At 40.7% G+C, this 23,003-nt stretch overlaps 1 protein-coding gene across 1 annotated transcript in view; it reads left to right on the top strand.

Annotated features, from left to right (window-relative positions):
* LOC140195398 (E3 ubiquitin-protein ligase HECW1-like) overlaps positions 1 to 23,003 on the top strand; it is a 409,392-nt gene that overhangs the window by 229,905 nt on the left and 156,484 nt on the right. Inside the window, exon 10 of the mRNA XM_072253630.1 lies at positions 18,912 to 19,013. Within this exon, the coding sequence (XP_072109731.1) occupies positions 18,912 to 19,013 (102 nt within the window). The remainder of the gene's footprint in view (positions 1 to 18,911; positions 19,014 to 23,003) is intronic.

Here is a 23,003-nt window from a genome sequence, read left to right as displayed (position 1 = left end):
TTTTCTTATCTATTCCTCTCTCTCTTAATTTTCCCATCATCAGTAATGCAAAGAACATATTGTTGGCAAGATGTAGGGGGCTATGTTTGATATCTGCTCAAGTTAATAGATTGGTTGTAGAGTGGTGGAGATTGACATTGTAAATGGTAGCTACTTCTACTCAGAAAACAATCAACCATGATTCTCCAAATAAAGACAAATCTTGTGATGTTAGCTCCCCCTCCCTACACTTTGGGGAAACTCATATCAAGATCAAGCTTTATCTAAGATAAGATAAAGCTTGCAAAGGTAAAGGGAAAACTGGTGATATTATCTCCCCCCCCCACCAGCCCTACACCAAGGTTCCCTCTCAACACACTGCTTTATTGTTCCAAGTTCCAGCACTGTCAATGTGCATTGGAGAAATCATCATTCATGATTCAAGATCTAGTGTTTAATCTTATTTCAAGTACACAAGTGTAAAAGAGAACAAAATAATTGTTACTCCAGATCCGATGCAGCACAAAGCATAAAAAAACACAACAATAAAGAAACACAATAAATATAAACACAGAAGGTAACTTATTATGTCCATAATGTGACGTGAGGCAGAGGAGATGACTCTGACAGGGAATGATAAAGCAGTAGTGGTGGGTTGGGTTAGTGGTGGAGGTGTTGATCAGCCTTCCTGTTTGGGATAAGTAACTGTTTTTGAATCTGATGGTCCTGGCATCGATGCTCATTAGCCTACACCCTGTGGAATGTGGGATAAACAATCCATGAGCAGGGTGAGAGGGATCCTTCACGATGTTACTGGCCTTTTCCAGCACCTTTCTGTATATATGTCACCTATCACCCCACCAGCCTCCGCGTCCAATGCATAATTTTCCATCACTTTCCGCATCTCCAATGGGACCCTACCACCAAGCACATTTTTTCCTCCCCCCCCCCCCACTTCTGCTTTCCGCAGGGATCTCTCCCTATGCGATTCCCTTGTCCATTCATCCCTCACCACTGATCTCCCTCCTGGCACTTATCCTTGCAAGCAGAACAAGTGCTACACCTGCCCCTACACCTCCTCTCTCACTACCATTCAGGGCCCCAAACAGCCCTTCCAGGTGAGATGACACTTCACCTGTGAGTTTGTTGGGGTCATCCACTGTATCCAGTGCTCCCGGTGTGGCCTCCTGTACACCAGTGAGACCCGACGTAGGTTGAGAGACTGTTTCGCTGAGCACCTATGCTCCATCTGCCAGGAAAAGCGGGATATCCCAGTTTTACACCTATTTTAATTCCACTTCCCATTCCCATGCCAACACGTCAGACCATGCTGTCCTCTGCTGTTGCAATGAGGCCACACTCAGGTTGGAGGAGCAACACCTTATACTCCATCTGGGTAGCCTCCAACCTGATGGCATGAACATCGATTTCTCAAAATTCCAGTATTGCTCCCCCCCCCCCCATCATTCCCCATTCCCATTTTCCTCTCTCACCTTATCTCCTTACCTGCCTTTAACCTCCCTCTGGTGCTCCTCCCCTATTTCTTTCTTCCATGGCCTTCTGCCTTCTCCTAACAGATTCTCCCTTCCCCAGCCCTGTTTCTCTTTCACCAATCAACTTCTCAGCTCTTTACTTCACACCCCACCCCCCAGTTTCACCTATCACCTTGTGTTTCTTCCTCTCCTCCCCCACCTTCTTACTCTGACTCCTCGTCTTTTCTTTTTTGGTCCTGGTGAAGGATCTCGGCCCAAAATGTGACTGTACTCTTTTCCTAAGTTACTGCTTGGCCTGCTGAATTTCTCAAGCATTTTGTGTGTGTTGTTTGGATTTCCAGCATCAGCATATTTCCTATTATTTGTATATATGTCTTTGATGGCTGGTAGGCTCATACAGATGATGTGTTGGGCTGTTTTGACCAGCCATAGTAGAGCCTTCTTGTCCACCTCAGTGCAGTGATGCAGCATGTTACGATGCTCTCTACTGCACACCTGGAGAATCGCATGAGTATTGGTGTGCAACGTCCAGCTCTCCTCAGCCTCCTCAGAAAGCAGAGGCATTGGTGAGCTTTTCTGATTGCATAGGATGTGCTCTGGGACCATGAGAGGTTGTGCGAGATGTGCACTCCCAGGAGTCTGAAACTGCTTGCAGTTTCCACGCTGTGCTAACAACGTAAAGAGGGATCTGCATGGTGTGAGTTCCCCTGAAGTCAATAACCATCTCCTTTGTCTTATTGACATTGAGGAGGAGATTATTTGCCTGGCAACAGGCCTCCAGGACTTGGCATTATTTTCACTTCGGTAAATGATAAAAGATTTCATTGGATGGAAGTTTTTCTTTATTGAGGAAGAATAAAAATGGTTTTAAAAATTATCAAACCCTGCAGTGTTTAAGGAAAATCAACCAGGGACCCAATAATGTAGTCTCTGCACTTTGGGCAGAAATGTGCCCTTAGTCTTTTAGATTAGATTAGGTGCAACTTTATTGTCATTGTGCCGAGTACAGATACAAAACCAATGAAATGCAGTTAGCATCTAACCAGAAATGCAAAGAATAGAGTTATTTCTGTGTTCATTCTAAATCTAAGCAGGTAGTATTCAGCTGCTCAGGTGCTCCAGTAGTAGCTGGGAGGGGGCACGGTGGTAGTCTGCAGAACGAGTGTTGTGAGTCTTGAAGAGCCTTCTGCAAACACCTGAAACACTACACTGATGTCAGATTTTCCTTCTCTGAATTCCTTGGCCATGCAGAAAGACTGAACTCCTCAGGTCTTGTGTTTCCACGTACTTTGTAGATTTTTAAAGAGACTAAGTCCTAACCTGAACATAGCAAAATAGTTTCAAGAGCTTGTAGACAGGTGGGCTCAGAACGGGCTCTCTATATCTAACACTCTCACTATGTTGAATCAGTAAATGATAAATTGAAGTTACTAATTTGTACTAATTAACAGTATCTTCTATGTGGAAGAATCTGTGGTGTCTCATTAGTCATCTTAAAAACGACACAACTGGCTTGTTAGTGAGTCATCCCCGAGTCCAAAGAAGTGCCTTGTAAGAAGGATTAACTTTGCAACACACATTGAGCCCTAATAGGGTTAAATGGATTTCTTATACCAAACAATTAGAATTTTATTTTAGTTGATGTCAACATTGTTTTTAGTACAGGTTCACCTGTGGGTTCTAAGCTGCTTCAATCCATAATGTGAGTTCAGGAAATTTGAATTTCCAGTGCTTCTGCCATTTGCATGAACAGGGTAACAAACACAATTCTGGAATATTCTGTGAGTCGTCACATTTGCTGCTAATGGTAAACAGCTCAGTCCCTTTCCAAAAATGTGTTTCATACCGGAAATTGAGGGCTTACCTCCCCGCCTGTAACACTCACACCGGTTCTGGACAGCACGCTGAGCTTGGAGTATAGATTTACTTAAGGTTAAATTAGGAGGATCGTCTGCAGAATCTAAGGCTGCATTTTGTGGCAGCAAATTAATTGAAGCATTTAATGTATTAGTAGGGGCTACTCGGCCAGAGAGTGGAAATTATTTCCCCTTATTGGGAAGCCTTAATATTACAGTTTAATTAGACCCGGAGTTTTCAGCACTGGCACAGATAGTAACTTTCTGCCTTACAATTCAGGCTCCCTGCGATCAACTCAAACCGCAGATACTGTCTGTATAGAGTTTGCTCATTCTCCTAGTGACCATGTGGGTTTCCTCCTGTAGCTGCAGTTTTCTCCCATGTCCCAAAGCAGCATGGATTTAAAAGCTAAAAATGATAACATTCGTGGGAATGCCATGACGATGAAAAAAAGTGGGGAAGTGAGATTGCTCTATGGATGGGCATTGACTCGGGATAAAAGGCCTCTGGTGTTCTACGGAAATATATGTAGCGAAGTTAGGAAATAATTTCACACACAAGATGTTGGTAGAGATTTAGGAGTTTGTACAATTAATGCTGATTAGATATTAATTGTAAATTTGAGACTGATATATTTGATGAGTTATGTATTTAAGTCCCAGATTATGTTTTGTTCCTTTTAAATGGTGCATCGGCTCAAGGGGCAAAGGGGCTTGAATGTAAAGAGGAGCATTACTGGACCAGATAACTGTTGTTACTGAGATCATAGCCTGAGAAGAAACAAGTGGTGCTTGGAAAATGCAGCATGTCAAATTCACAGAATAATGTCGGACAGTGACACCCTTTCTACTTTTATATGGAATCTAAGGCCTCACTCTTAGCTGCCGAGCCTTTCAGGCCAATCAAAATTCTCCTGAGGTAGAAATGAGCTGTCTCTTGCAACACATTTTAGTAAGCAAGTAGATGAGATGTGTTTCATGGTTTTGGCCTTGGGGCCAGAGTCACCCTCCAGGGCATCACATATCACACGCGGAAGTTAATGGCGTTCTGCAAAGATAGCAAAACTGAAGCTTCAAACCACAAAGTAAAGTTCAAAGAAAGGAAAATCACAGTGATTTTAAATTGACTTTTAAGGAATTGATTTTTAATGTTATATATTATGCTACAAATTTGGTTTTGGGTTATTAATCCAAAATAATCTTCTTGCTAAAAGCATTTTCAGTTATCTTGAACAGCTCTATTGGTTGTCTATTTCTGACACAAGTGGCATATTAGTTTTGTTTTTTATATAGTGACTGATTCTTTAATCTCTTTCAAAGACATTCATTGTCTACTACTGGCTTTTGTTTCTCATTTGGTGCAATGTCTATAAAACAGTAATTTACTGTGATCAGTTGTTTTTTATTGAAGTAAATAGGAAAGACAATGTTAATCTGCTTTAAATTATAGAAATCTGATGAATGATGGGATCTTTCTTATTCCTCGGAGATGTGCAAGATTCAGGAGACCAAACAACTTTGGCTTTGTTTTGCTGGCTCGTTGTATATGATCGAGACTTTTCAGTTTTTCAAATGTGCAGCATTAGGGTGATGTTACCTCATCAAAATCTCCAAGCAGTACCAATGTCTATGTCAAGGATGCTAATCTGGGTGTGCGCAGAAACAGTGATACTGTTATGTTATTTTCAAAGTAGCCTTAAAAATGCCTTTGATGCACATGACAACCAACATTCTTATCTGTAAAAGTTCTACCAAATATCACATTATGCTGCTTTATTCTTCATTGCATATCTTGGTTAGGATGAATCATATGTGACACAATGAAAGCACAGATTATACACGTCCTGCCCTAACCAACCCTGTGTTCCCCTTGCCTCTCAGGGATGGATTTGTAGAAAATCGAAATGAAATCTTCAATTGACAAGGTGTAGAAAAAATACATTATCTGTGGATTTCTACTGTGAACTTGGCTTCATAAATCTTAAATTATTGATGAGATGACATAAAATGCAAGAGCACAAGAAAGTAGGAGCAGAAGTAGACCACATGAGATCTCAGGCCTTTCAATATAAACATCAAAAAGCATCAACTCATCTTCTGTGCCAGTTTTCTATGGTCCTGATTTTCCCTGATCTCTCATTAAAGTTGTCTAACTCCTCTTTAATATAACTTACACTTGAGATAGAGAATTCCAGTGATTCACAGTCTTATAGGAGAAGAAATTCCTTTTCACCAGAGTATTAAATAACCACCTGCTTACCTTGTAATAATGTGTGTTGTATTAAATTTGCAGATGGCCTTAAGTTAGAAGGTTATGTGGATGAGGGCATGAAGTTACAGAAGGACATAAATCAAATGAGTTGGCAAAATCCATTGGTAGATAGGATTTCAATTCGGTGAAGAATGAGTTGCAACAATTTAAATCAGCTTTGAATGCATTCTTAATAGTAAAAAGACCAGGAAGTGTAAGGGATCAAATAGTCAGAATCTTGTAGAAGGAAAAGGGCCTTTTGTTATATCATACTTATATTGGTTTTATGAAAAGATATCACATTTAACTCCCCTGTATCTTCCCAAATCAACCTTACTCAAATACCCAACTATTTGCATTTTGAAAATTCAAATAATTTATTTTTCTTTTCATATCCAGCCATCCAAGTCAAGGAACAGTATAGATTTAATGGACCAAAATGCCATCCTTCTCTGCCATTAGGAACTATGAAAGATAAATTGAGTTCCAATCATTGATTGTGAAGGTTTAACATATCTGCTTTTTTGTAGTTGTTATATTTATTTACTAATGGAGATGTCCCATAAACCTTTAAGATTAGTACACATCAACCCCAGGCCCTTCTCTCCTTGAATCACATGTGCTGCTCATTTCAGTAGTGTACTGCAGCCATCCTTCTAAAGCATTTTTACCATCCTACCTACTGCCATGTTGCTGAATTTCATATGCTCCACAAATCTAACAAAAAAAAGCAATGTGTCCTGAAGTCCCCTAAGGACTTCAGGACGTATTCCCCCTCCCTCTTCAGAAAACCAACTCTTCTCCACTGGCGTGTCTATTATCCCTTAGTTGATTTTGTATCCAAATCACACTGACCATTGAGAACTATATGCTTTGGCTTTTCAAATGTAATGTTATAAATTCATACAGTGCTACAGCACAGAAACAGATCCTTTGAGCAATCTAAACTGTGCCAGCCAGGTCTTCTGCCTAGTCCCATCTACCTGTTGTCAGACTGTAGCCCTCCATACTGCTCACCCATGTACCTATCCACACTTCTTTTAAGTGTTACGTCTTTTAAGTGTTACAATTGAACTTTAATCTACCACTTCCACTGGCAGCTCATTCAGCCCTCTTAGCATAGTACCCTTCAGATTCCCCTTAGATGTTTAACCTTTCACCCTAAACCTGTAACCTCTAGTTCTAATCTCACCCAACCTGAGGGGGAAAATTCTGCGTACATTCACCCTTCATAATTTTGTATAAGATCTCCCCTCATTCTCCTGCACTCTAGGGAATAAAGTGCTAACTCATTCAACCTATCCCTGTTACTTATTATATTATATTTGATCGGATAGTTTTTGAAAATCCACATGTACAACTGAAAATACACAGTCCTTTCAGCCCTCTCTTAATTTCATCAAAGAGTACTTTGATCTGAGAGTAATTTAATTTAACAAATATGTGGAGGTTAGTAAAATATGCTTCTCCAAATGAAAATTAATTTTGTCCTTTAGAATGATCTTTGATGGTTTTTATCCATCACTGACATTAGACTAATTAGCCCCATAGCTACCCCTCTGCCTTTTATTTGGGACAATGATTTCACTGACTGTTATCCAGTTCTGTGGTTTCATGCCAAAATCTTAGTAAGCTGGTTAAAATTTCTGATCTCTGGATAATCTGATCAAACTAGGATTTGTTTTATTTAGGTCAGGTTGCTTAGTAACTTTGCATTATATAGTATGTAGATATCTATGTAGCCAGTGTATAGATACTAAAAGTAGTGGGAAATCTCGCATCGCATTTTGACTCAAAGACTTGTGTTCAGTTCCAGTTCACAATGCCAAACTGAAAGCTTACATTCAATACAGAAAAAGTATTGGTAAATAGTCAATCAATTCCTGGAACCTATTATCCTATGGCATAAAATGTTTGTTAATTTACTGTGAATGTTCTATTCAATATCTACAGCTTGGCCAATGAGGACATGGTGCAATAGAAAACAGTTAAGGGACTCGGACAAAGACATGTTAGCGAAACGTAGGGAGTTCTACTCTGCATCCTGCTGACTCAAGTGGTTCACATTCGCTGACAGTAAAATTCCATCCTAATGTAGGCAACATCTTTGATTCCGTGGTTCTGCTCAAACGTATGATTCAGAAGCTTGAGGGTGAAACACCAACTTGGTGATTTGAATTCAGAACCTTTGCTGTTTCCCCTGTGAAGGTTCATGGGACTTTCGGAGTTTATCTTCAGGCTGAAATGTTAATTGAGGTCTCATTTCCCTCACAATTAAATAAGATCTTATGATATCAGGTCCAGGAAATTTCTCCTAGAGCCCAAGTCCATGTTTATTCTTCATGAATAGATGACCTGGCCGTTATCATGTTGCAGTTTATGGGCTGCCTTGTTCCCTGTGTCAGGTTGGATTTCTTAAAGATGCCTCTCTGTGAAGCAGCATGGGTGAGCATATAAAGTACCACATAAATCCACTTTTTCCTTAAATAACACACGCACAAAAAGTAATGGAAAATATTGAAGAAACTACACATAAGACTATCTATGGAGCTAGACTTAGTACTAGTTAAAGAGATGATCAAATGTTGTCCCAAGGACTTCACAAACTATCTGGGCATTAATATTTTATGTCAGACCAGCTTAGTTCCCTGGTGCTTTTAGTCTTTACTCTGCAAGTAATCCATTCTGAGCAGAATGTTTTAATTGCTTATTATGGGCTAGAATTTCTATGTAGTTCCCCAATCTCCTATTTTAATTTATATAGGAAGTCAGCAGAAACTCAAAGGAATGACAACAATTGAAATTTCTAGAAAATATCCAGTTTCCTCATCCCCTGCTGAAAAGTAAGGAAATTCCTTTTAAATGCTCAGAAATTCCAGGTGCATTTTTATTGGATCAGAAAAATACATTTTCCTTATTTTTTTCTGTTAACCAAAGCAGATAATTCCAATAATATTCTGATTTGCAAGTTGTAAGCTTCACCTGTTCAGTTAGCTGAACGACCATTAGGTCTTGCTTCTCTTGCATGCAGTATTTTTTCCCTTTTCTGCTGAAGGGAATGATTTTGGCTGGGATTAGGTTTCAACAAGCACCAATTACCTTTGGTATTCATCCAAGTTGCCATTTCTATTGAGTCAAATGAACCAAGTAGGGTTTAACCACGTTATTCAAAACAAAGGGATCGTTAGAAAGGCAAAAAATGCTGGAGATTCTCAGTGGATCAGGCAAGAATCCATGGAGAGAAAGTGGACAGGGAATGTTTCAGGCTGAAATCCTTCATTTGACTGCACTTGGTGAAGAACAGCAGTGTGAATTACCATATCATATTTACTTTTTCCCAGTTCCAGGATGTTACGGTGAGTGCAGAGATCTCAATGACTTTGGAACTGCACTCGATAGAAGTAATGGTTATAAGACTTCTTAGTGTAAATATAATGTTGCAGTCTTATATTTTCATGAAACCTCAAACTTCTCATTTACAACGGATTTCTGTCAGCATATTGGGATGTTTTCCTACTGGTCCAAGGAAAACGTGACATAAGTGCAAGTTGTTAACTCATCTTTTTGGTAATATTCCCCATTTACTATTATGAGACCACTAAATATTTTATATATGATATCTAGCAAGGAACCCTCAAGTCTGTAATGTAGTCAAGCTGCTGTATTATTGCATACAGCTTAAGGATATCAAGTGGATAAAATAATATTGAAAATTGGCCTTTTAGAGCGCAATAACAGAATATAATCTTTCTTGTCCAGTAAACCATTTTTGTAAGATGTTATTATCAACATTTCATCTACGCTGCAATAACCAAACCATTGGCACTTTCATTCTATAGCTTTCAGTTGAGAATCTGTTTGATATTCTCAAGATCATTTTAACATTATTCGTAGTCATAGAAACATAGAAAACCTACAGCACAATACAGGCCCTTCGGCCCACAAAGCTGTGCTGAACATGTCCCGACCTTAGAACTACCTAGGTTTACCCATAGCCCTCTATTTTTCTAAGCTCCATGTCTCTTAAAAGGCCCTATTGTTTCTGCCTCCACCACTGCCGCTGGCAGCCCATTCCACGCACTCACCACTCTCTGCATTTTAAAAAAAACTTACCCTGACATCTCCTCTGTACCTACTTCCAAGCACCTTAAAACTATGCCCTCTCATGCTAGCCATTTCAACCCTGGGAGAAAGCTTCTGACTATCCACACGATCAATGCCTCTCATTATCTTGTACATCCCTACCAGGTCACCTCTCATCCTCCGTTGCTCCAAGGAGAAAAGGCCAAATTCACTCAACCTATTCTCATAAGGCATGCTCTCCAATCCAGACAACATCCTTGTAAATCTCCTCTGCACCCTTTCTATGGTTTCCACATCTTTCCTGTAGTGAGGCGACCAGAATTGAGCACAGTACTCCATGTGGGGTATGACCAGGGTCCTATATAGCTGTAACATTACCTCTCGGCTCCTAAATTCAATTTCGCAATTAATGAAGGCCAATACACCGTATGCTTTCTTAACCACAGAGTCAACCTGCGCAGCAGCTTTGAGTGCCCTATGGACTCGGACCCCAAGATTCCTCTGATCCTTCACACTGCCAAGAGTCTTACCATTAATGCTATATTCTGCCATCTTATTTGACCTGCCAAAGTGAACCACCTCACACTTATCTGGGTTGGACTCCATCTGTCACTTCCCAGCCCGGTTTTGCATCCTATCAATGTCCGGCCGTAAACTTTGACAGCCCTCCACACTATCCACAACGCACCCAACCTTTGCATCATCAGCAAATTTACTAACCCATCCCTCCAGTTCCTCATCCAGGTCATTTATAAAAATCACAAAGAGTAGGGGTCCCAGAACAGATCCCTGAGGCACACCACTGGTCACCGACCTCCATACAGAATATGACCCATCTACAACCACTCTTTGCCTTCTGAGGGCAAGCCAGTTCTGGATCCACAAAGCAATGTCCCCTTGGATCCCATGCCTCCTTACTTTCACAATAAGCCTGGCATAGGGTACCTTATTAAATGCCTTGCTGAAGGCACTTAACTAATGCTTTCATAAACTAATACAGCACAGAAACAGGTCCTTCCACACAGCTCGTCGATGCTAACATCTAATCTAGTCCCATTTCCCCAAGTTTGCCTGCATCCGTCTAAATCTTTCCTATCCATGTAGTTATCCAAATATGTTTTAGATGTTGTTTTTGTACCTGCCTCAACTCTGTTCTCTGCTAACTCATTCCATATATGCAGCACTGTCATTCCTTTGGTTTGACAAGACTGACTGATTCACCATTATAGAATCATGGAAAATTTATAACGTGGGCCATTTGAATTCTGTTGCCTCGTTCAGTTGGTGAGTTGGCAGTCCCCAGCCTCCCTTCCATATCTTGACCTGTAGCCCTGCAGGCCATGGCTTTCAAGTGCCGTTTAGGTGAGTTGTAGGACTCTGCTTCCACTACCCTTAGGGTAGTGAATTAGCAGATCCACCATCCTTTGAGTAAAAACATTTTCCCCCGTCTCCCCTCTAATCCCCATACCAATTACTTTAAATCTGTGCCCTTTGTTGTTTTTATTTTGACTCATTGGCTGTCAGAACCGAGCTCTTCCTATCCACTGTAACCTGACCCCTTAATCAAATGACTCCTCAGCCTCCTCTTTTGTGTTCAAAAAAATACAACCCCAGCTTACCCAATTGTTCCCTAAAACAACAATTTTCTAGTTTCGTAAGTACTTTCTTATGAAACCCCCTCTTTCTGGGCATCCCTGGAAATGTGGCTCGTTACCCCCTCGGTAACAGTCACTGGATTCCGTGGCAAGAGCCCGCCTTTGTCCGGCTTTGAGCATCTAGGGCATAAGTGACTTTGGTCCTGCCAAATCTGTGGGGTAGGGATGTCTCACCCACCCAGACCCCGGTTTGTGTGAATGCTGTGTGATTTATTGCCCTGCAAAAGCCAGTCAGCATAAAATAACATATTGCACACTGCATACAATTATAAAGAAGTATATTTGTGAACATCAACTTAACCAAAGAGTTAGTAAAGAAAAGAAAGAAAAAACAAAAGGGCCTATTATAATTAAACAGTCATATGTGCAGAGGTTGGAGCTCAAATCTTCCAAAAGCTATATTCACCAATCCTTAGCAGACCTCTGTGCCTCGGCTCTATCGAATCACGTTTCCTCACAATAGAATCCCACGCCTGGTTCTCTTCAGCGTCCTCTCTTCATCTTCCGCCAGACAAAGACAAAGACTCACCACCAGCGTCAATCACAAAACCGCTTCTCCAGCCTTCTCCAGAACCTTCTCCCCATTCCACTCTCCTGATTGGATGGCCCACATTCCTAAGCATCCCTTATCTCCAGTAGTAACCCAAACACTGTGTCTACAGAAAGGCCATTCCATGAAATACCCTGCAGCACTAGCAGTAAGACCTTTACCAGGGTGTTCTACTTATAATGTTGTAACCAGCAATTGTCCAATTGGAGTAGTCTCCAGTACTAACACAGCTGGCCAGCTCTTACATTTATCCATTTTGGTCAATAAGGGAAAGCATCCCATATGTGTTTTTAATTAACCTATTGACCTGTCTTGGTAGTTTACATCTCCCGCTTTGTTGCATCTCCCAAAGGCATTAACTTGCAATTCTCTGGCCTAAATTTGATGTCATCTTTTTGCCAACTGACCAGAGGATTGATGTCTTCCTGCAGTCTAATGTTTTCTTCCTCACTCACAAGTATATTGCCTTTACTTAAACCACCTGCAAACTTCCTTATCGATCCCCTGCATTTGGGTTCTAATTCCTCAACATACACTCTGTGGCCACTTTATTAGGTGTACCTCATTAAATGGCCACTGAGTGTACGTTAGTGGTCTTTTGCTGCTGGAGTTCGACATGCTGTATGTTCAAAGATGCTCTTCTGCACACTACTATCGTAATGCATGGTTATTTGAGTTATTCTTGCCTTCTTGTCAGCTTGAACCAGTCTTGGAACTGCCTCTGATCTCTGTCATTAACAAGGCATTTTCACCCACAGAAATGCCACTCTGGATTTTTTTTGTTTTTGTTTTTTGCACCATTCTCTGTAAACTCCAGAGACGGTTGTGTGTGAAAATCCCAGGAGATCAGCAGTTTCTGAGATACTCAAACCACCCCATCTGGTACCAACAATCCTATTCAAAGACACATTACTTCCCCATTCTGATTTTCGGTTTGAACAAATGAACCTCATGACCATGTCTGCAAGATTTTATGCATTGTGTTGCTGCCAGATAATTGGCAGATTAGGTATTTGTATTTATGAACAGGTATACAGGTGTATCTGATAAAGTAATCACTGAGTGTAAGGGATGAAATAATGAGTCCAGTGAAACACCACACTGGTAACAGCTTTCCTTTAACAAAAATATCTTTCAAATATTGCCTTTCACTTCTAATCCATTTAGACCAGGGTTTCCCAACCCTTTTTGTGGCATGGACCTCTACCATTAACCGAAGAGTCTGTGGACGCCAGCTTGGGAACTCCTGATTTACACTATATCAAATACTTCTACCAAATCAACCTTCCAAGTTAATTCCACAATAATTGTGTTATTAGTCAAGCATGACCTTCCCTTATTACTGTACACTGGCTACCTCTGATTAATCTATTACTTACTAACAGAATCTTTGTACTGTTCCCAATAATTTGTCCACTGCCAAAGTTAAACTATCTGGCCTTGGTTTAGGCCTTGTTCCCTTTTAAAATAATGGTATAATGTTAGAGGCCACCGTATCTCCAGTACCAATCCTATTGCCAGAATATGATTTCCTTCACTAATTAATGCCCTAAATACTGACAGATCTGTGTGGAATTGTGTGCATTCCCATGTCTAAGAGTCTGCTATTTGACCAAAAGACAGAGGAGCAGAATTCGGCCATTTGGTCCACTGATTCTGCTCCACCATTCCATGATTTATTATCCCTCTCAACCCCATCCTTCTGCCTTCTCTGTGTAACTTTTGACTCCCTGATTAATCAAGAACCTATCAACCGCTGCCTTAAATATACCCAATATTTTGACCTGCACAGTCGTCTGTGACAATGAAGTCCACAAACTCACCACCAAAGGAATTTTTCCTCACCTCTGTTCTAAATAGATGTCCTTCTATTCTGAGGTTGTGTCCTGTGGTTGTAGACTCAGCCACTCTTGGAAACATTGTCTCCACATCCACTCTATCTAGATCTTTCAATATTCAATAGGTTTCGATGAGATCCCCCCTCATTCTTCAAAACTCCAGTGCATATAGGCCCAGAGCCATCAAACACCTTTCATTCCTGGGATCATTTTTGTGAATCTCCTCTGGACCCTCTCTAATGCCAGCACATCTTTTTTAGATAAGGTGCCAAAAACTGCTTACAAATCTCCAAATGCAGTCTGACCAATGCCTTATAAAGCCTCACCATTACATCCTTGTTATTCCACTCGAAATGTATGCTAACATTGCATTTGCCTTCCTTACCACTGACTCAACCTGCAAGTTAACCTTTAGAGAATCCTGCATAAGGACTCCCAAGTCCCTTTGTACCTTTGACTTTTGAGCTTTCACCCCATTTATAAAATAGTCCAGGCCTTTATCCCTTCTATCAAACTGCATGACCATTGCATTTCCATACACTATATTCCGTCTACTATGTCTTTACCCATTCCCCCAGTCTGTTTAAGTCCTTCTGCTTCCTCCACACCACCTGCCCCTCCATCTATCTTTGTATCATCTGCAAACTTGGCCGCAAATCCATCGATTCCTTCATAGAAGTCATTGACATATAACATGAAATGAGTCGTCCCAACAATGAGCCCTGCGGCACCCTACTAGTCATCAGCAGCCACTAGAAAAGGCTCCCTTTATTTCCACTTTGCCTCCAGCTGGTCAGCCAATCTTAGACCATAGGACCATATGATGTAGGAGCAGAATTAGGCCATTTGGCCCATTGAGTCTACTCCACCATTTCATCATGGCTAATTCATTTTCCCTCTCAGACCCAACCCCTGCCTCCACACCGCTCCCCCCCCCACCCCCCTCCATATCTCATCAGGCCCTAACCAATCAAGAACTTATCAACCTCTGCCTTAAATATACATAGATACTTGGGCTCCACTGATTTACTACTCTCTGGTTAAAGGAATTCCTCCCCCACCTGTGTTCTAAAAGGACGCTCCTCTACTCTGAGGCTGTATCCTCTGGTCTTTGACACTCCCACCATAGGAAACATTCTCTTCACATCCACTCGATCGAGGCCTTTCACCATTCAATAGGTTTCAATGAGGTCACCCCTCATTCTTCTGAATTCCAGTGAAAACAGGCCCAGAGCCATCAAATGCTCTTCATATGACTAGCCATTTAATCCTGGAATCATTTTTGTGAACCTCCTTTTGAACCCTCTCCAATTTCAGCACATCCTTTGTAAGGGGCCGAAAACTGCTCACAATACTCCAGGTGAGGCCTCACCAGTGCTTTATAAAGTCTCAACATTACATCCTTGCTTTTATATTCTAGATCTCTTGAAATGAATGCAAACATCACATTTGTCTCCCTCACCACTGACTCAATCTGCAAATAAACCTTTAGGGAATCCTGCATAAGGACTTCCAAATCCCTTTGCACCTCAGATTTTTGTTTTGTCTCTCCATTTAGAAAATAGTCAACCCTTTCATTTTCTTTTACCAAAGTGCATGACCACACATTTCCCAACATTGTATTCCATCTGCCACTTCTTTGCCCATTCATCTAGTCTCACTAAGTCCTTCTGTAACCTCTCTATTTCCTCAGAACTACCTGCCCCTCCACCTGTCTTCGTATCGTTGGCAAATTTTGCAACAAAGCCATCTATTCCATATCCAAATCACTGATGTATAGCATGAAAAGAATTGGTCCCAATACAGACCCTTGTGGAACACCACTAGTCACCGGCAGCCAACCAGAAAAGGCTCCCTTTATTCCTACTCTTTGCCTCCTGCCAATCAGCCACTGCTTTATCCACATGCTAGAATCTTTCTTGTAATACCTTGGGCTCATAGCTTGTTAGGCAGCCTCATGTGTGGTGCCTTGTCTATGGCCTTTTGAAAATCCAAGTATGCAATATCCATGGATTCCCTTTGTCCATCCTGCCTGTTATTTTCCCAAAGAATTCCAACAGATTTGGAAGGCAAGGTTTTCCCTTAAGGAAACCATTCTGATTTTGGCCTATTTTGTCATGCGCCTCCAAGTACCCCAAAACCTCATCCTTAATAATAGACTCCAACATCTACCCAACCACTGAAGTCAGACTAACTGACCTAGAATTTCCTTTCTTCTGTTCTCCCTCCCTTCTTAAAGAGTGAAGTGACATTTGCAATTTTCAGCCCTCTGAAACCATTCCAGAATCTAGTAATTCTTGAAAGATCATTACTAAAGCCTCCATGATCTCTTCAGCTACCTCTTTCATAACCTTGGGGTGTTGGTCATCTGGTCCATATGACCTTTCAGCTTCTCAAGCACTTTCTACTTAGTAATAGCAACAACATTCACTTCTTTATCCTGACTCTCATGCATTTTTGACATTTTGCTAGTGTCTTCCACAGTAAGGACTGATGCAGAACACTTATTAAGTTTGTCTGCCATTTCTTTGTCCCCTATAATTACCCTTCCAGCGTCATTTGCAGCCATGTCCCAGCATCATCTCCCACCTCCCTTTTACTCTTTATATATCTGGAAAAAAAACTTTTGTTATCCTCTTTTATGTTATTGGCCAGCTTACCTTCATATTCCATCTTTTCTGTCATGGTGAATTTTTAGTTGCCTTTTGTTGGTTTTTAAAAGCTTCCCAATCCGCCACCTTCCCACTAATTTTGCTATATTATATGCCCTCTTTTGCTTTTGTGCTCTCTTTGACTTCCCTTGTCAGCCATGGTTGCCTCATCCTCCCTTTAGAATACTTCTTCATCTTTGGGATGTGTCTTTCCTATGCCTTCCAAATTACTCCCAGAAACTTCAGCCACTGCTGTCTTGCTGTCATCACTGCTGATGTCCTCTTCCAATCAACTCTGGACAGCTCCTTGCTTAGTGCCTCTGTAATTCCCTTTACTCCACTGCAATACTGATACATCTGATTTTGACGTTTCCTTCACAAACTGCAGGGTGAATTTTATCATAGTATGATAAATGTGCTCTAAGGATTTCTTTTCAAGTTTCCTAATCAAATATGGTTCATTACACAACACCTAATCCAGAATTGCCTTTCCACTGGTGGGCTGAACCACAAGCTGCTCTAAAAAGTCATCTTGTAGGCATTCTACAAATTCCTTCTCTTGGAATCCAGCACCAACCTGATTTTCCCAATCTGCCTGCATATTGAAATCCCCATGATTGTCACAACATTGCCCTTTTTACATTCCTTTTCTATCTCCCATTGTAATTTGTAGTCTACATCTTGGTTACTATTTGGAGTTCTGTATATAACTCCTGTCAAGGTCTTTTTACCCTTGTAGTTTCTTATTTCCACCGACAAGGATTCTACACCTTCCGATCCTATGTCATCTCTATGTAAGGAATTAATTTAACTTTTTACCAGCAGAGCCATGCATAATTGCCTGTCCTTTCAATACAATGTGCATCTTTGGATGTTAAACCCCCAAATGTATCTTTTTTTCAACCACAACTCAGCGATGCAAACAACATCATATCTGCCAATCTCTAACTGCGATACAAGGTCTTCTACCTTACTCTGTATACTGTGTGCATTCAAATATCACACCTTTAGTCCTCTATTCATCACCCTTTTCAAATTTGGCCCCCTATTACAATTGAACTCATCCCATCGACTTTAATTTTGCCCTATCATCTGCCTGTCCTTCCTGTCAGTCTCACTACACACTGCATCTACTTGTATTCCAACTGCCCGCATCTCAGCCCTATCACTCCAATTCCCTTCCCATCCCCCTGCTAAATCCCCCAACAATTCTAGCAAACCTGTCTGCAATGATATTGGTCCCCCTCAGGTTCAGGTGTAACCCGTCCTTTTATCACTGGTCACTCCTTCCCCAGAAAAGATCCCAATGATCCAGAATTGTGATCTCTGCACCAAATCTTCAGCCACATATTTATCTACCAAATCATCCTGTTCGTATCCTCACTGGCGCATGGCGCAGGCGGCAATCCAGAGACTACTACCCTGGAGGTTCTGTTTTCAGCTTTCTACCTAATTCCCCATATTCTCACTTCAGGACCTCCTCCTTTCTTTGTCTATATCATTGGTTCCAATGTGTACCACAGCTTTATGCTGTTCTCCCTCCCCCTTTAGAATGCTGTGGACCCAAACGGAGACATCCCTGGCCCTGGCACCTGAGAGGGTGTGTCCTTCACATCCACAGAATCTGCTGTCTGCTCCTCTCATTATGGACTCCCCTATTACTACTGCACTCCTTGTCTTTCCCCCATCCTTCCCTTCCCAGCCACAGAGACAGTCACCAGGTCACCGCGGCTTCTCCCTGGTAGTTCATTCTTCTCCAACAGTATCCAAAGCAGTACACTTATTATTGAGGAAAACAGTCACAGGGGTACTCTGAGGATGCCCAAACTTACTGGGAGCAGGCTGTCTGCATTTTTCTGACTGTGGTCTGCCAATGGACCTCTTGCGAAGTACATTAGAGAGTATGAAACTGTGGCAGGTACCCATTTCTTTCTGTAGGGCATCCACACAAATAACCTGTGCCAAGGTAGCCACAGTATATGAATAGCATCTCAATTCTTATGAGTGGAGAGGAATGAGTAAATGTATGTTTGGAATTGTTTTAGTTTCTTTAAATAGTTTTGATTTGCCTTTCATTGTATTTAACTTTTAATTTTTTTAATGTTCAGTCACTTCATAAAAATCAATTGAAATGTTTTTGATTGCTTCTCAATGTCAAAGGCATTCATGCAATTTTGACAGCTTTTGACTGATAACTAAACCTACCTCTGAAGTTTCATAATTTTTTTCCTTGGGTTTGCTCTGAGCTGAATGGGATTTATGTGCAGAGGACCCTTTGCTACTAGGCTGGGAGCCAATATTTTACAGGAAGTTGTCCTTTTGAAATCCTTGCAAGGTAAGTGTGGTCATCCTTCTTAGGTCAGTGGTGAGCAAAGATGTCTTGCCATTGACCACAGAATCTAGGCCTGTGTTATTAAAATTCAGCATGAGTATAATTTCCCAGCTTTGCATTTGCATCAGCTGTTTTTATAATTACTGGGACAAAGAAAATATTTAATAGTTTATTGCATTAATGTAAAGCAAAATAATTTTTGAATACATTTTTCCTCTTGTAGGTGATATCCCTTTACCACACTGTGCTCAGACAATAAATCAGCTGCCTTCTTTGAGACAAGACAGCAACCGTTACCCTACCATCGATGAGCCCCTTCCTCCCAGTAAGCTTTAATTTCTTTGTAATCTTTTTGTTGTGTTATCAGTGCAGGAAGCATATTGACTATATTCATTCTGAATCTATTGATTATATTCATTTTGAATCAACTCAGATCATTTGAACTGATAATTAGCTAATGAATAAAATGCTTGCACTTCTTCACAAGAAATCTATCTAAACAAAGACCAGCATCTACTAAGAAAAATCTCCAGTTCTTTTGTTAAATATGTGCAACTTTTAAAATATTACAGAAGATGTATGTTATGCTTTGATTATCAAATTGTATGTTTGGCAAAAAAGGCACATTTTAAGAAACAAAATGTATAAAATCTGCAAAAGTGGCTGTTTGATCTTAAGACTAGGCAGTTTGATCAGTTATGAACAAAAAAAGTTCACCAAAGATGCATCGGTCTGTTTTGCATTAAATGGTGATCACATTTACAAAGGACCTTGGAACTCAAAAGTGAGTGCAATTCATAATTGACCTCTGCTACTAAGATAAGGAGGTTCTAAAGTTTCCAGTACTAGGTTATTTGACTCAATGGCAATCTTTAAAATAGATATCATTTGCTTGGATTCCATATTGTCAAGGCATGTGAAATATGTTTTCATTTCACTGAGAACTTTATTGTTGTCTGAGGGATACAGTTAAGGAAAGTAACATATTTTCACATACTTTTGATTGTCATCCTTTAAAATCAAAGATAAGCTATTGCTGTTGATTAGTAGGTAAACTGGTAAATCCATCACCCTCTCCCTAATTGGATCCTGGCATTGGTTGCTGTCATGATCATATGTGCTACCCTTTCCTCCATTTCACTTTGCACCAGTGGACAAGATGTATCCATCTTCCAGCCTTCTAGGACAGTTACCATTCAACATGAAAAGCGCATGTTGGTTCCATTTCCCTCAGTGACAAAAATCAACATATCATGACATTCTGACAGATTCAGAAAAGTTATTTTAGCAGCAGATGTGCTTATAACACAACCAAAGACCTTCTATATATTGGCAAGACCCAATGCAGACTGGGAGATCATTTTGCTGAACACCTACGCTCTGTCCGCCAGAGAAAGCAGGATCTCCCAGTGGCCACACATTTTAATTCCACATCCCATTCCCATTCTGATATGTCTATCCACAGTTTCCTCTACTGTAAAATTGAAGCCACACTCAGGTTGGAGGAACAACACCTTATATGCCGTCTGGGTAGCCTCCAACCTGATGGCATGAACATTGACTTCTCTAACTTCCGCTAATGCCCCACCTCCCCCTCGTACCCCATCCGTTATTTATTTATATACACACATTCTTTCTCTCTCTCTCCTTTTTTCTCCCTCTGTCCCTCTGATTATACCCCTTGCCCACCCTCTGGGTTCCCCCCCTTCCCCTTTTCCTTCTCCCTGGGCTTCCTGTCCCATGATCCTCTCATATCCCTTTTGCCAATCACCTGCCCAGCTCTTGGCTCCATCCCTCCCCCTCCTGTCTTCTCCTATCATTTTGGATCTCCCCCTCCCCCTCCCACTTTCAAATCCCTTACTAGCTCTTCTTTCAGTTAGTCCTGACAAAGGGTCTCGGCCAGCAACTTTAATGTGTGTTGCTTGAATTTCCAGCATCTGCAGAATTCCTCGTGTTTACAAAGACAGAAAAGTGACTTTAAAAGCAGAGTGCAGAAGATTACACATATATCTGCTTTAATTTTTCCCTATCATACAATTGATGAAATATTAGATGTGGTCGTGATAGGAGTAACAAGAGGTTAATGTCCCGGTGTATTCTCATGTTAACTACATTATTTGATTTTAATACATAGAACTGCATAATTACAGCCTCCAGAGAAAACTGTGAAATTTGCTTCAAAGTCCAGTGTAACGAAAACGATTTTGAAGTTGATGATCATTCCATAGCAAAATTTAGGACCCTGTTCATTAATGTAAAGTTATTTTGCATATACTTCTGATAATTGTGCTGGCTGTTGAGAAACTGGGATTGCTGCTGGCCATTATGGGGCCTTACGAGTGACTTGTAACTCCAGGTGGGGGACATACCTTTGTGGGGAAGATCAGTCCAAATGCTGTAACACCATTAGAGAGCACATGCAACATCTGCAGCATAGATATATCACGTTAAGCAATGCTTGATAATGTGATACCAGTACTGCCATTTTACTGTCAGTGCTCCAGTTAACATCCTTTCTTGAACTTAAATAACTATCTTCTCCTTTGATTTCAAGAAGCATCTCAACTAGTACTTTTTAAAGAAATCAACTTTTTAAATAAAATCAGGTTAAAAAAGCAGGAAATACTGGAAGTAACAGCTTAGGTAGCATCAACAGAGAGAGAAACAGAGTTCATGCTTCCGACAACGAACTTTCATCAAAATTGTTTGCGAGAGAACATACTTCCTCGTCATTATGAGGGTACATTTTTTTCTCTCAGCTTTGGGGCAAGCAGTCTATAAAGGCTGAAGTCCCTAATTTACTGTTCATAGTGTCCTGAGGTTACTGAGATTCACTGGCATTTACTGTATATGGCCCATGAACCATGAGCTCATTTTTTTGAATGGGGATTGCAGGGCTGTTAGAAAGAAGAGAAAGTAAAGGTCTGTAGTATACTTTAGTTATTAGAATTTTCTTTAATGTTTTAATTATTTACAGGTGTTTGAAGATCTTAAAACAAGTTTTGGTGATTGTTTCTTTTATTTCAATATATATTCATTTTTAAATATTTCTGAAATGTTAGCGATATTTATCAAAACATTTTCAAAACATGCTTTTTATTTGGAAGTGAGAGAGGTCACAATTCTATTAGCTTTCGTGTAAAGATGTACTTCCTGATATTATTTTTGAATGACAAACAAACTAGATAATGTTGTTCCCCTTATCCTTGCATTCTCCACCAGAGTAGTTTCTCTTGTCAACAACTTTAAAAATGACTCTATTAATCTCAAACACTTCAGTGATATCAGTCCTTGATCTCTACATTTTATAGCTCCTTCCTGCACTATGAAACCCACTATTACAATGGCATTCTATTGGGCCATGAAAATTTATGGAGCCAGATTTTATTAGAAGCTTGCTGCCCACACTTCCTCTCCATTTTCTCCATCCATCCAAACTTATTTTTTCTGGAAACAGCAGGCCTTTCTTGCTGGCCCAAATGGCCACAGAGCCTGACAGCAAGGCTTTGAATGACATGATAGGTTGTTGTGTGAGAGCCAGAACAAGTCCCACCAACACAATTCCGTTGCAAGCCTTTGACAGATGATATGCCTTTCCTCTTGTTCTCCAAAACTGGCAAAGATTTTTAGTGTTGAATCGTGAACTGAGAATAAATCAGAATCAGGTTTATTTGTTTGTTTGTTTTTTGACACAGTGCAGAGTGGGGCCTCCCAGCCCTTCAAGCCATGACACCGCAGCATCTCCCGACAGACCCAATTTAGCCCTAACCGAAGTACAGGACATTTTACAATGGCCAATTAACATACCCAGTAAGTCTTTGGACAGTGGATGGAAACCGGAGGACACAGAGGAAGCCCATGGATTCCGTAGGGAGGATGCACAGAGACTCTTCACAGAAAGGCACTGGAATTGAACTCTGAACTCCAGAACGCCCTGAGCTGTAATAGCGTTGTGCTATCCGCTACGCTACTGTGGCGCCCATTATCACTGATGTTTGTCATAAAGTAAGCTGATTTGCAGCAGCAGTGCAGTGTAATACATATAAGATTTAATATAATTTACAATAAGTAATATATAAAGATAAATAGCACAAAAAGAAAGCAAAATATTGAGGTAATGTTTGTGAATTCACAGAGCATTCTGAAATCTGATGAGAGAGGGGAAGAACCTATTCCTAAAACATTGGGTATGTGTCTTCAGCCTTGTGTACCTCCTTGCTGATGGTAACAATAAGATGGCGGCTGTCCGGGGTGGTGGGGGTCCTTACTGATGGATGCCACCCTCAGGCACCACCTTTTGAACATATTCTCGATG

This window comes from Mobula birostris, chromosome 3, assembly GCF_030028105.1.
Source record: "Mobula birostris isolate sMobBir1 chromosome 3, sMobBir1.hap1, whole genome shotgun sequence".
NCBI lineage: Eukaryota > Metazoa > Chordata > Chondrichthyes > Myliobatiformes > Myliobatidae > Mobula > Mobula birostris.
The sequence above is the reverse complement of the archived record's forward strand: the minus strand, read 5'-3'. Positions and strand labels throughout refer to the sequence as shown.